Raw genomic sequence first — 14,245 nt, 5'->3', positions numbered from 1 at the left:
GTGGTTGGGGTGGGATGAGATGAGACCTTATTAACCCCTGGCTACAGAAGCAAAAACAGTGAAACTCAAGAAAGAGATAAAACCAGATAAAGATTAACACATTTATACACGTTTATCTACACATGGACATGGTTAACACGGAGTGCACTTGTACAGCTAAATTTAAGATAATAATTAATATAGTATCTTCTCCGGGGAGGGAAATTCTTGCGTTCAGTTCTGTTTTAAGTCTTATTGTCTTATGTATGTATGATTTTTTTATGAGTTAATTTTACATTTGCGTTCGAAATTAAGGACATGATTATAATGACTATTTTAACACTATTTTAACAATTTTTTTTTTGACTCCTTCACTGTCTTTTAACTTTTATATTGTGCATTTGTGACGCACTTGATAATGTGCACTTGTGTTTTTGAAAGATGCTATATTAATGTTGTTTAAATAATAAAGTATTTCTTCTTCTTCTTCTTCTTCTTATTATTATTATTATTATTGAGGCTGTGAATTTCTTGCAGGATATAATAATAATATTAATAACCTTTATTTGTATAACACAAGTGCTTTGCATTAAAAGAAGGCCAACGCATTGCAACAATAAAAGCAAAGCAAACATGCAACACATTTACAAAGTAGAATAATAAAATAATTAAAATAATCAAACAAATTAACAACAGAGTAAGAGTAAGCTAATTAGAGAAAATTGCATTGATAATAATTGCATTAATATCAGCACCTTAGGTCGCACTGTGTTATACTGTTGGCACGGTGACCTGAGCCTCCGTCCACTCCAGATTTAGTGAGTTTGTGCTCCGTGCCGCAGGCAGTGCTGCGTGGGGACGGAGCTGGTCGACTGGCAGATGCAGCAGAGCTCATGTGTCCACTCTCGCATTCAAGCTGTGGGCATGTGGCAGGTGCTCCTGGAAGAAGGTGTTCTCAACCATGGTATGATTTGGGATATATATATACATATATATATATATATATACATGTATATCTATGTAATGCACAGAAAGTCTTACCAGTATGAAATGCCTTGTGTCTTTTAGTTCATCATATTTCTCCTTATATTTTATTTGGGTCTCAGTGGATCTGGAGGCCAGCTTCCAGGACAAGTATCTGTTCTATCGCTTCCTGGACGATGAAGAGGAGAACGCTGCTCTGCCCAGCGAGGAGGAGTGGAAGCAGAGCCAGGAGGAACTGCAGGACACGCTGCTGCTGCTCGCTCAGATCGGTCCAGACGCTCACATGAGGATGATCCTCCGAAAACAGTACGCCATCGTTTTTTTAATTTGATTTATTTTATTTGATTTATTTTGATATATTTTGGTAAATTATATTCTGATTCTTTTCAGTGTCTGCACATCACTTTGGAGCACTGTGTTCTGAAATGTGCTATATAAATAAAGCTTTACTAACCTACTTATTTATAATGAGTTTAAAAAACAATGATAAAAAAGCATAATTTGCATGACAGTATTTAAGTTTGAATTACATTTTTCCTGTTCCCCAGCCCAGCAGAGAGAACTCCTGACGATTTGGAGATCATCTACGAAGAGCTGCTTCATATTAAGGCCTTATCTCATTTATCCACCACTGTGAGTTGAGATTCGCAGAGAGACATCACACGTACAAGCCTTGGCACCATTGAAAAGTAATGTGTTTTCTGAGGATTTAAATAAAGGTTATTCCAGTGTACAGACGCTGCAGCCGGCTCAGTCTAGTAGAAGTTCTCATCTGAATGTGTATTTTAGACCCTAAAACTTAAAACATTTTCAGTCCAACTACGCTTGCAGCAAACTGCAAGGACTTCAAACTGAAAACAGAGCAGCCACCCCGGTGTATACATTTTTTTGGAACCCTCATTTTGGAACCCTCATTTCTGCCATAAAACAATAGAGTTTGGGATTATTTCTGGATTGTTATGGTCCATTGAAATAAATGCTCAAACACCTTTGAATTAACACCTTTTTGGATGCAGCATACAAGCATATGTGGTGGTATAATTCATTCGCGGCACTTATCTAAACTGCCCCACTGACTGAGCTGCTGTCTTTTATCCAAAATATTTATTTTGGATGCTTTCAAATCAAAACTTACATTTATGATGTGTTGCTATGGTTCCACAGTTTCACAACACTAAAAGAATAAATAAATAAATAAATGATAATAATATTATTACTACTACTACTACTACTACTACTACTACTACTAATAATAATAATAATAATAATAATAATAAAAACTGTTCCAGTAGTGATCTGTCTCTGACACCAATCTGTGCTGGTATTGCAGGTGAAGCGGGAACTGGCAGGAGTGCTGATCTTTGAGTCCCACACGAAAGCTGGAACCGTGCGTAAGTAACGTCAAACCAACCCCGCGACACAATAAAAATGTTACACTGGGAGCAGAATCCTACTGAGGGGGACCTTTTTTCACGTCCAGGATATGTGTCTTAACAGAAAGCATCCTATAGAGTCATAATGCTCCTTCTGTGATTTCTGGAGTAGACCAGACTACTTTACTTTCTGTTCCAGTTTCTAAGTCTTGTTTTAATGAGATGCTTGAAAACTATGACTGCAGCTGGATTTCAATGACCTCTTGTCCTCCCCAGTGTTCAGTCAGGGGGAAGAGGGCACATCGTGGTACATTATTCTAAAGGGTTCGGTCAACGTGGTCATTTATGGAAAAGTAGGTATTCCTTCATATCGGGTCAGATCAACATGCACTGGAATTCACTGTAACACGGCGAGGTCAGTTTTCAGAGACACCTTTCCGGCCGGTTTTAAATGACCCCCTCGCTCTGTCTGCTGTGGCCCACAGGGGGTTGTTTGCACTCTACACGAGGGGGACGACTTCGGAAAGCTCGCCCTCGTCAACGACGCCCCCCGTTCCGCCTCCATTGTCCTGCGAGAGGACAACTGTCACTTCCTGCGGGTGGACAAGGAGGACTTCAACAGGATCTTAAGGGCAAGTCTCCCTTCATTTCAGGCCGTCGTCATGTAGCTCTCAGTAAATCTACAGCACTATCGCCGCCTGCTGGTTAAATGCAAGCACGTTTCCCGTTCACTTTGATGCATCACAGCAGTTCATTTCAAATGATTAAATAATGACGTGTATCTTCAGGCTCGATTTAATGACCGGACTGGCATTTCTGTTATTTATTTTTATTTTTTTTGCAAACGCTTCCTCCCCTAGACATTAATAAAAGCCATTTAGTTTGTTCTTCTGTTTCTAGTTTGTGGTCCTGTTTTATGGGTCGATTTTTGGTTGTTGGTGTATGTTTTTACCTGATTTAGTTTTAGATTATTTGAAGTTAAAAGTGGATCACACTAATCCACATGATGTGGGACTAAGGAAGGCAGACAGGCTTTTAGTACACGTCTGCACGCATAGGTTCCCAAAAGTTTCCCACGTAAGCGTCCAGCTGCCCCAGGCTGGCGTGGTTGCGGGCCGTCAGAATGCTGACGTCCAGGCTCTGTCTGTCCCCCGGGCGAGCCAGATAATCCTCCCTTCTTAGCGAGCCAGTGCTGATGTCACACCCCTGCCTCTGCTCGCGGAGAAATCACGGCCACTTTTGCAGTCTGACAGCAGAACGGATCAGTGGGGGATGCTTGAATCGTGGTGCAAACATTGTCTTTGTTGTAAAGGCAGCTATAAATACAAGTACGGTGACGCTCCTTGTATTTCACCAAGCTGCGCATCGCTCCTCCACCTTGACATTTGTATCAGTTCTGCCGCTGCGTTGCAGAGCTGTGGTGTCATTTTATGACCGGGACTGACGTGTGTGTGTGTTTACTGGGAAGGATGTGGAGGCGAACACGGTGCGTCTGAAGGAGCACGACCAGGACGTCCTGGTCCTGGAGAAGAGCATCAGCGGTGGACGCAACTCATCCTCCCACCACAAGTAAATGAGCCCTGCAGACGAAACTCGCATTTCTCGATAAATTGATATAATGTCGACATTGTGATATGGGACCAGATATCGTTATATCATGATATACCTAAATGTTGCCTCACAGGCTGCATTACAGTAAAGTCATGCAATTTCCTGAACTTCATAGACTGTTCTAGCTGTTCTAATCAACAGCTCTACCTCCTTAGTCATAATATCCACATTGCTGATGATTGTTTCTCTAATTATTTCTTATGAAAGCACTAATAGTCATCCCCAACATATCATAACATTATCGATATTGAGGTTTTCATCAAAAAAAACATTGCAATTAAGCCAATATTGCCAAGCCCTACTTTCGATGACTGCCCATTCGATCCAATCATTATCATTAACTGTATGAATTATGCTGAAGTGACAGGCAAGGCATAGGTAAGTTATTCTTTCTCTTGTTTCAAAAAAACGTTTCTTATTGGGTCTGGGCAGAGTACTGCAAAGTTGTATGGTCAGCAAGTAGCATTATGAGTAAATCTGAAATATGTTAAATCCCAATTCAATCAGATGTACAATTTACCTTATTGATAAGGAATTTATGTATCCGTCAGAGACTGTGGATTTTTTGAAAATATATCCTTTTTGTTCTTAAAACAAACACCAGGATGGCATGGCTGATCAATTCAATCCAACGAGTGCTGTCCTGATAGAGGCATCTTTGTACTCATTTCGGGGGCGTTCTAATAGAGAGGGACACTTTAATTATACGACTCCCTTGCTTTACAGTCACTGTCACTCGTGCAGCGTCTCCTTCTAATCAACTCTTCTCCTCTCACTTGGGTAGTGGCATGGATGTCAAGCTGGCGCCCTCCCCCTAAAATGTTGAAAACACACCGTTTCGCTCCGTTCCTTCCTGGTGATGTGGAGCGCAAATAATGAAATCAGCCCCGGTCGTATTGTTTTGATTCCCCGTAATGGCCTGGCTGTGCTCGTCCATGCCACTTTACCCAAACGCCCCTTAATCTCCAATCGGCGGAGACCCCTGAAAACCGGATTGTCATCAAATGAAGTAATTATGAGCGCGTGCTGAAGTGACACAGAGAGGTGGAGGGCCGCCGGCGTGCCACGAAGCGGCAAGGGGGAGACGGAGGTTGTTGATTAGTGAAGGGTTTGCTTCACTGTGTCGCTCCAGATACACCGTGATGTCGGGGACGCCTGAGAAGATTCTGGAGCACCTCCTCGAAATGACACGACTGGATTCCCATTTCACAGAGTCAGGTATTCCCCGGTGTACAGTATTGAAAGCAGCACCGATATCAATTTCAATGGATTTTACTGTGGTTCACGGTCACCTCCTGATCCGATTGCCTCCTCCCTCATGTCAGTACTGTCGCGTGTCATGCGTTTTTATTTATCACAAATCACAGAACTGATCCAATTAGTTCTGGTCTGGAGGTAACGGAGCCAGACCAATGACACTCCCTGATCTCAGCTGCTGCTGGCGTCACTCAGTGTCTGGTTTGACCTTTTCCTCCGCCTTTCCCTTCGCAGACCTGGTCCTGGACGACTTTGTACTCATGCACTGCGTCTTCATCCCCAACGCTCAGCTCTGTCCAGTGCTCATGGCCCAATATCCTTTGATGGAAGCCGGGTTTTCTTGGCTCGATGGTTCTGTGGCTCTATTGCTCCTCAGGTTGCTTTTCACAGGGCTCAGTTTGTGTCGAGTTTTGTTTCCTCCCTCCTCTGAACACATTCAGGCCAGGTTCGTGTGAGAAACTAAATTAAATTGGTTGAATGAATGTGTGTCACCCTGTGATGGATTGCCGGGAGACCACCAGTGTCAGCCCCTCTGTGACCCCAGACTGGGAAAAGCAGAAGAAATGTGTGTATACATGTGCATAGAGAGAGATGTCTTAAATATGACATATATCACCTGTAAAGGCATTTATTTGAGCAGATTGACATATTTTTGTGAAATAGTTAGAATGTCGAGGGATTTTAAACCACTGTTAGAAATGTTGCAATAAATAGAATGTGATGAGGTTTGTTTTCATCAGTTGGGTTGAGGAAAATTAATTGTTATTTATTTATTTTTAGTGTTCCAATCTTAAGCCATAGGTATTATTTTATTTTATATTATTTTGTAAATGTATTTTTTATTATATATATATATATATATATATATATATATATATATATATATATATATATATATATATATATATATATATATATATATATATATGTAATCTAGATTATATATAATATATTGAAAAAAATATCTAAAAATATATATAAATAAAATTGTATATATACACATACTGTGTACCCGGCTGATGTTGTGATCTTTAACCACTGGCCACCTACCAGGCTCAGGCCTCTCGGGGCTCTGAGCAGGAGAAACTGGACTACACCCTGAACAACAAGCGCAGGGTGATCCGCCTGGTGCTGCAGTGGGCGTCCGTGCACGGGGAGCAGCTCCAGGACGAGGATGCCTCCCTCGCCTTCCTGGAGGTGAGACCCACCAGCCTGGGACACATCCACACTGTTTCGTTTCACGGTTATGGTTCATAATGTTAACAATTGATAGGATGACCCAGACCATCTAAAATTGTTTTGTTTTTTTATGCATATGTGATGGACCTTCATTACATTCACTGCATGGAATTATGTATTAATTGGCATTCATGATGATATGATGTCCATTTTATGTAGAATTCCCCATTGATTATCATCATAGTAAATTCCTCAATATTGCCAAGTCCTCCTCGCCTTCTGGATACTTGTACTATACGTACTGTATGTGTACTATTCCTTTATTTATTTATTTATTTTTATTGTTGTATTATCTATCTATCTACATATATATATATAAAACATTTCTTCAATTGTTTGATTTTTATTTTTCTAGTTTATTTTTCTAGGGTTACCTCACATGAAAATTTGTTTCACAGGAGTTTCTTGTGTCAGTATCTGCTGATGCACGAGTGATTCTACCTCTTAAAGACACACTACCCGACTTGGAGAAAATTGTAAAACACAAGTAAGTAACACAGTTTGTCAATGTCCAGGTGGGAAATACGACTACGAATTATGATCATTTAGTTAAAGTGCCCACATATCAGCAGTTTGTAAAATTGCGAAATCAAGCTAATTTATTTCCACACAACCGACACTGCTTATCAGGCATAAACATAAGCTCTTTGTGCTTGGTGTGCAAGTATATGATACTTGTTTTTTGGACTGAATAAGTCGTCACTCTGGCACAGAACATGACTGGATAGTGAAAGGAGTTCCATCAGGAATAGACCAATAAAAGTCAGTATTTAAATGGTAAAATAATCTACTTGTATGTACGTTTTTTGAGGGCTACTCCCTTATAACAGTGGCTGTGTGTCTTAGAATAATGAAATTGTTGTCGTTGGAATAGATAAAGTGCCATCTAATCTAATCTAAACATTCCTTTCATTCATATTTCAGCACTGAAAATGCCAGTTCCTCACAGAAACAGGTGTGTGATTAACATCGCCCTTATCCAGAGAACTTTCAAAATGAAACGTGTGTCTGTCGTGATGGCTTTGGGTGAAAGCGTGTTAACATCTTTTCCAGCACAAAGTCCTCCTGAGAGAGTTCAGCATGGGTGACGAGAAGCTGCAGAAACGACAGCCGATCAAAAGCTCAGATGAAAGTGAGTGAGTGACATTTGGGACATTTCCAAGAACGGTATATTGATATTTGATTGACATACAGTATTTTCAATTTAAAAAACAAGTTCAATAGATTTGAAATATTTCGTCATTAACATCTATTTCATTGGGATCCCCTTCCATGCTCTGTGATATCATACAAATAGCCTACTGTACACGGGACTTTTGGGACCTAAATACAGGATCAAGGGCCAAAAAAGGTGGAGAACCATGGACAGACAATACTGGCAACTCTATCATCGTATAATAATATTGTATCTGATTTGTTGTACTACAGCTTTGTATTTAAGACTAAATAGCCAATTAGACGGACTTGACTTGGTTATTTTCAGATATTCAAATTTCACGCTTGTGTTAGTATATGCTTTATAAAGGCAGCACTATCTGTCTATCACTACTTAGTGATAGACAGATAGTTTTATTTCAGAGTCAGAATGTAATACATTTTCATGTACTACTAATTTGTCATGATTAGGATTGGTGCATTACTGTACAAACAATTAACATTAAAAAAACTGTCTGAAAAAAATAGTCAAATATGCAAAGATATCCAAATAAAAAACAAAAATAGCCAAATATACAAAATGTGATTCTATGCACAGGATGAGTTAAGTTAAAGGGCAACAGCTCAACTTAGTGGCAGTATGGTATGGCTATCTGGTATAAAATATGAGTATAGATGGATATACTGTGTAGGATGGATAAATATGTATACAATAATACAGACATGGATAACAATGTATCAGTAGGTCTAAATTATTATACAAATATTTCAGTGTCTGGCATTAGAAATGACTGTCGTTTCTGATGCAGTGGGTCGTGCTCCTGTGTGTTCCCCCAGTCCTTTTCAAAGTCTACTGCTGCGACCACACCTACACCACCATCCGGGTGCCGGTGGCCGCCAGCGTCCGGGAGGTGACCAGCGCCGTGGCCGACAAGCTGGGGTCAGCGGAGGAGCTGCTGCTGGTCAGCCTCAGCTCGGCCGGAGGTGAGAAGAACGGCAGCCGCACGCTAATCAAACCACCGCAGGAATCCTTCTATTTCAGGAGGAACCAGCGTGGCTTCGTGCCCGTCCATCGGAGGCTGATTTAGTGGGAAACAAATGGGTCTCTTTTCTTTTTTTTTTGCCTCGGCGCGGCCGAGTGGCAGCAAGGTGCCAGGGTTTAGAATGTGGACGGCTTAATTAGCTTCCGGAAAACCTCGGATCAGTGTTTCTCTTTCTGCTGCAACTTAACATTCTAACATTCTAGGCGGTCCGGTCGCCGCTCGGACCCTCTGTGTGGACACTCCGCTGTCCCTGCTGAGGAGCAGGGATACTTTGCATGGGCTGTTTTTGACCCTTTCAGTTGGTTCATACTGCTTATTATAAATACTTTTTGTCATCTTGGATCTGCAGCGTTGAACTCCAGGTTCCAGCTGTCCTGGTCATTTTCATGTGTCAGAAATATTAGCTGCAAACAGTCAATCATGGCAACTCCAGGCATGTCGAGCAACAGTTATTCAAGGGAGTCATTAGTACTGCGAATATTTGTCGGTCTGTGTAACCTTTTTTTTTTCTTTTGGAGGGATAAAAAAAATGAGCTCTTGATTACATTTTATTTTATTTTATTATTATTATTATTATATATTTTTTAGCCTGTGCTGTCAGCATGCTGCGCAAACAACACAGAGTATTTGTGCCATTGCATTTAGGACAGAGTTAGTCTGCAAGTGGAATTCAAGTTCTCAACCTGCAATGCAACTCTTTATTCATTCTTAAATCATCAAGTACTGCTGCAACAACTCTGTCCTGTGGACGACCTGTAGGATGACAAGGCACAGTTTTTTGTTTCACAAAACTGCCACCAATCCCCCTTTATGGGGAACTATCTCACTATCTATAACATGTTTTGGTCTTTAAACAACTAATCACTACTCTAAGAGGGGGAGAATCACCACGAGTGAGACAAATAAACATATAACCAAACAAAAACATGTACATTGGAAAGCATAAACATAGAAACATCAGACGACAACATGTATCGACAAAACAGTGCTAATTAAGTCCAAACTGGAAAAACTCGAACAGCAATTGGGAACGTGGCCTCTTCCTGTCATACAGTATTTATGGCAGTAAATGAGGGAGGAAAGGAAAGGGAAGTAGTCAGGAGGGTGTTGGAGGTGGGTTCAAACCAGGTGCTGGTGGTATGTGTGTGTGTGTGTGTGTGTGTGTGTGTGTGTGTGTGTGTGTGTGTGTGTGTGTGTGTGTGTGTGTGTGTGTGTGTGTGTGTGTGTGTGTGTGTGTGTGTGTGTGTGTGTGTGTGTTTGTGTGTGTGTGTGTGTGTGTGCGCTTGTGCATGTGATGTGTGTGATGTGTGATGTGTCCACCAGTGAGTGTACAGGACTTGTCCCAGTTAGTTGTGGCCTATGAGGTCGATATTATATGGTAGCAAGGAGACCCTGCACCCCTGAGGCTCACACATACAACCGGCCTCCATGTGCAGGCACAAGACGCGGACACAGGCGCAGAACCTGTGCCGTGGACGGCCGGTATGGGCTGCAGACCCAGGGCCAGGTCCAGCGCCACGACAGAAACCACCCTGCACCAGATGCAAGCCGCCAGGACTCGAACCCAGCCCATGGGGGGGCCACCCGGTCGCCCCCCTGGCCAACCACACTCCCAGCCTAACCCACCAGCTCCCCGCCACCCCGAAATACCCCAGTGCTCAATGTCTGCTGTTGGAAATTGCGGTTAAAATTGCAGGGTGTGGGGCTGCGAGTCCTCCAAGCAAGTCGAAGCCCGTATCACTCGCACCCCTCCTGCCCCGCAGACCCGGGTCTGGTGGAGTGTTGTTTGGAGTAAGATTTATGTGCAAGTGTATGTGTTAAGCTAATATGACTGGAATTAAAATTTCAGGACGGACATGAAGAACGTCAGGGCATGAGCGTGACGGGCAAGATCGCAGCCGCCCGCCCGTCCCCACCCACATAGCTCGCACCCCACCCGTCCCGCAAACCCTAGGCCTATCGTGTGGTGTACGTACTGATTTTGAGTTCTAGTTACGATCTTTCTTCCTCCCTCAGATAAAGTCGTGCTGAAGCCCAACGACATTTCCGTGTTTTCCACACTCGGCATAAACGGCCGCCTGTTTGTCTGCCCGAGGGATCAGATGGATTCATTGGTTCGTACATGCCTGAGGAATGCACGCGTGTATGCACACACACACACACACATACAGATACACACGCACACACAGACCTACATACACACACACACACACACACACACACACACACCACACACACACACACACACACACACACACACACACACACACACACACACACACACACAATGTTTCTTCTAATTATGCTTTGACACTCATTTGCTTAAGACCAGATATTTGATATCCTCGTCCTGTGCATATTTCTTCAACCCTGTTGATTTTGACAAAGCATTTTCCCTCATGAATTGACAGTTTATTTGCAAAACTTGACGTACTTGTAGTTATTGACTTGGATCAATAAATATCGAGTTAAGTTAGTTATGAAGTTAGATTACGAGCATTGGCCTTTACAGGAATTGTCCGCAGGCTTGAATATGATAGAAATACAATGCATTTGATGGTTATGATTTAATCTGGTTTAAAAGATGATGACGCACTTGCCCTTGTTTGCAACCATTGTGGCGTCTCCCTGTCGGTGCCTTCCTTGCTTTGCCTTTATTTTAAAATGTTTATGTTTTTCTTTCAACCCAAAAATTGTTTATGGTAATGATTGTCTACGTTTTTTACAACTAATAATTGGATGGATGACATGAAAAAGAATGTGTGATTAAATGTGAAATGTTTAAATGTATTTTTTACCGTATCTCCCAGGTGCCTTTACCCGGGCAGGAGGGCCCATCCACAGGCTCCGTCGCCAGTTTTGAGTTGATGAGCTCGAAAGACGTGGCCTTCCACATGACTGTGTACGACTGGGAGCTCTTCAACTGTATGCACGAGGTACATATAATATATTTACAAATAAATATTATTAATATTATTGTGAATGTTGGTCATATTAACTTATGGGTACATCCAAAATAGCATTAAATAGTATGTACAGCAGTATAAATATAGCGTTGAATTCATTCTTAACTGTATGTCCTCCTAGCACGAACTCATCTACCACACGTTTGGGAGACACAACTTCAGTAAAACCACGGCCAACCTGGACCTCTTCCTGCAGAGGTTCAATGAGATCCAGCTCTGGGTGATCACCGAGCTCTGTCTGTGCGCTCAGCTCTGCAAGAGGGTGCAGCTCCTCAAGAAGTTCATCAAGATTGCTGCCTAGTGAGTGGAGCCCGTCCCGAGTTAGAGGATAGCTGCTCATTCTTATTCGCATCTTACTTTGTTATTGTTATTATTATTATTATTATTATTATTATTATTATTATTTTGTCATATTCCATTTTTTTTTATTGTACAATGTTGATTTTTACATTTAATTTTCAGATTTATTGTCATTGTTAGGTTATTTTTTTACAGTTTATTGTCAGTTTTTACATTTAATGTATATTGCCAGATATTCATATTTTTATTACATTTTTAGGGTTATCAAAAAAACATTTTTTTTTCTTATTACTGCCTGTTGTTGATGTGAGATTCTGTTACATGGCAATTTCCCTCCGGTGAATAATTATCTATCTATCTATCTATCTATCTATCTATCTATCTATCTATCTATCTATCTATCTTTCTATCTATCTATCTATCTATCTATCTATCTATCTATCTATCTATCTATCTATCTATCTATCTATCTATCTATCTATCTATCTATCTATCTATCTATCTATCTATCTATCTATCTATCTCTCTATCTAACTATGTTATCTTTGTTTGTATGTTTTCAAAGCTGTAAGGAGTACAAGAACCTGAACTCCTTCTTTGCCATCGTTATGGGAATGAGCAACCCAGCAGTGAGCCGACTGAGCCAGTCCTGGGAGGTGGGTTCCTGTCCACTGCATGGAGCGGCTCCAGATGAGATACATTCTAACTTTATGTCACATTTTCTATGCACAGAAACTTCCCAGCAAATTCAAGAAGTTTTACGGGGAATTTGAAAACCTGATGGTACGTTTTCTTGTGCTTGCATTCTGAACGCGTTCAATCTTTCGATGGATTCTGTCCATGAAATTCTGCCTTTACACTACTGTCACGGCAGTGATGTATTGATGGAGCAGCGTTGGCTCAGTGGATGTGTCCATTTGGCACCGTGATGGCAGATCTCAGGTCCATGTGACTGTTTCCACAGGACCCGTCCAGGAACCACCGCGCTTACCGTCTGACCGTGGCCAAGCTGGAGCCACCAGTCATTCCCTTCATGCCGCTGCTAATCAAAGGTCAGTATAAGTATTACCATGACCCCTCTCTCTGGTGATTGCAAATGGTCATATATTTACGTGATTTTTTTCCCCGCTGATTTCATCAGCTTACCTCCAAAGAAAATCAGAAAATATGGTTGTTTCTCTTAGCTTAAATTTAACAGACGCTACATTTCTTTTTTTTTTTTCTCCAGACATGACATTCTTTCACGAGGGCAATAAGACATTCATCGATAACTTGGTCAATTTTGAGAAAATGGTGAGAAAACGATGAAGGAGATCTCTTTCTCAAAAATCGATCTGAAAAATGAACAATTTGCAAAAAACGTTCTTGTAATTTGTTTAATTTCTCATATGAAACTGATCATAGTTGTGTGTCTTGCAGAGGATGATCGCCAACACCATAAAAACTGTGAGATACTGCAGAAGCCAGCCATTCAGTGAGCATGTTAAATAAGAATCATAGTAATAAAACATAAAAATGTATTATTATTATTATTATTATTATTATTATTATTAATAATAATAATAATAATAATAATAATAATAATAATCATCATCATCATCTGTAATAATAAAACAATTCTGATTAAACTGATTAAAAATGAATCAAATATTATTGGCCCAGACATCTCCTTTATTTTGAGTGACATTTTTTTTAATTTATATACTGATATTATTTATTTATTTATTTATTTATGAAATTTTACTATATATTTTTTTATCTAAACCATTTTAGGTTCTGATTCCTCTCAGGCCAACAAGAACCACCCGGAGGTGCGCAGCTACGTGCGCCGGCTCAACGTGATCGACAACCAAAGGACATTAACTCAGCTTTCTCATGGCCTGGAGCCTCGCAGGTCCTGAACGGGGGAAACCACTCAGGGACAATGCTGCTTATTATTTTGGATTACATTCGCATACACTGACATATACAACATAACAGCTTCTATGTGTAACTGTATATGCCAAAATTTGATTTATTTTTAGCAACAGGAAGCACAAACCGTGCAATATCGAGACACAGATCATCATCTCAACGTTAGTCAGTGAGAAGGACAATCCACAACCAAATGACAAATTTTGGTATTATAACGTATTATATTTCACACTTGATTTCATGCGATGCGAATTCTTAAATGTGCCGATTCCAGACTTTCTTATATTCGGTCGTTTCCAATCTTTTTGTATCAAATTATATTTATAAATATTTAAGTTTATGGATTTCTTATGTGTTTCAATGTGTTGTAAAAATAAAAAGTATTTATTTTGACATGCAGCATGCAGAGGATTACGATGTTGGG

At 40.7% G+C, this 14,245-nt stretch overlaps 1 protein-coding gene across 1 annotated transcript in view; it reads left to right on the top strand.

Moving 5' to 3' along the window:
* rapgef4a (Rap guanine nucleotide exchange factor 4a) overlaps window positions 1–13,808 on the top strand; it is a gene marked incomplete at both ends in the record, with an annotated part of 35,314 nt that extends 21,506 nt beyond the window's left edge. The window contains 24 exons of the mRNA XM_080018858.1: window positions 822–943; window positions 1,086–1,269; window positions 1,512–1,596; window positions 2,294–2,354; window positions 2,613–2,689; window positions 2,822–2,968; window positions 3,805–3,905; window positions 5,080–5,165; window positions 5,439–5,555; window positions 5,645–5,649; window positions 6,258–6,401; window positions 6,842–6,930; window positions 7,368–7,398; window positions 7,497–7,575; window positions 8,436–8,582; window positions 10,658–10,755; window positions 11,452–11,577; window positions 11,729–11,907; window positions 12,473–12,563; window positions 12,640–12,690; window positions 12,872–12,959; window positions 13,136–13,200; window positions 13,327–13,381; window positions 13,681–13,808. Of these exons, the coding sequence (XP_079874984.1) occupies window positions 822–943; window positions 1,086–1,269; window positions 1,512–1,596; window positions 2,294–2,354; window positions 2,613–2,689; window positions 2,822–2,968; window positions 3,805–3,905; window positions 5,080–5,165; window positions 5,439–5,555; window positions 5,645–5,649; window positions 6,258–6,401; window positions 6,842–6,930; window positions 7,368–7,398; window positions 7,497–7,575; window positions 8,436–8,582; window positions 10,658–10,755; window positions 11,452–11,577; window positions 11,729–11,907; window positions 12,473–12,563; window positions 12,640–12,690; window positions 12,872–12,959; window positions 13,136–13,200; window positions 13,327–13,381; window positions 13,681–13,808 (2,356 nt within the window). The remainder of the gene's footprint in view (window positions 1–821; window positions 944–1,085; window positions 1,270–1,511; window positions 1,597–2,293; window positions 2,355–2,612; window positions 2,690–2,821; window positions 2,969–3,804; window positions 3,906–5,079; window positions 5,166–5,438; window positions 5,556–5,644; window positions 5,650–6,257; window positions 6,402–6,841; window positions 6,931–7,367; window positions 7,399–7,496; window positions 7,576–8,435; window positions 8,583–10,657; window positions 10,756–11,451; window positions 11,578–11,728; window positions 11,908–12,472; window positions 12,564–12,639; window positions 12,691–12,871; window positions 12,960–13,135; window positions 13,201–13,326; window positions 13,382–13,680) is intronic.
* Window positions 13,809–14,245: the final 437 nt, after the last annotated feature.

Source organism: Zeus faber (assembly GCF_960531495.2).
Source record: "Zeus faber genome assembly, chromosome: 18".
NCBI classification, from domain to species: domain Eukaryota; kingdom Metazoa; phylum Chordata; class Actinopteri; order Zeiformes; family Zeidae; genus Zeus; species Zeus faber.
The sequence above is the reverse complement of the archived record's forward strand: the minus strand, read 5'-3'. Positions and strand labels throughout refer to the sequence as shown.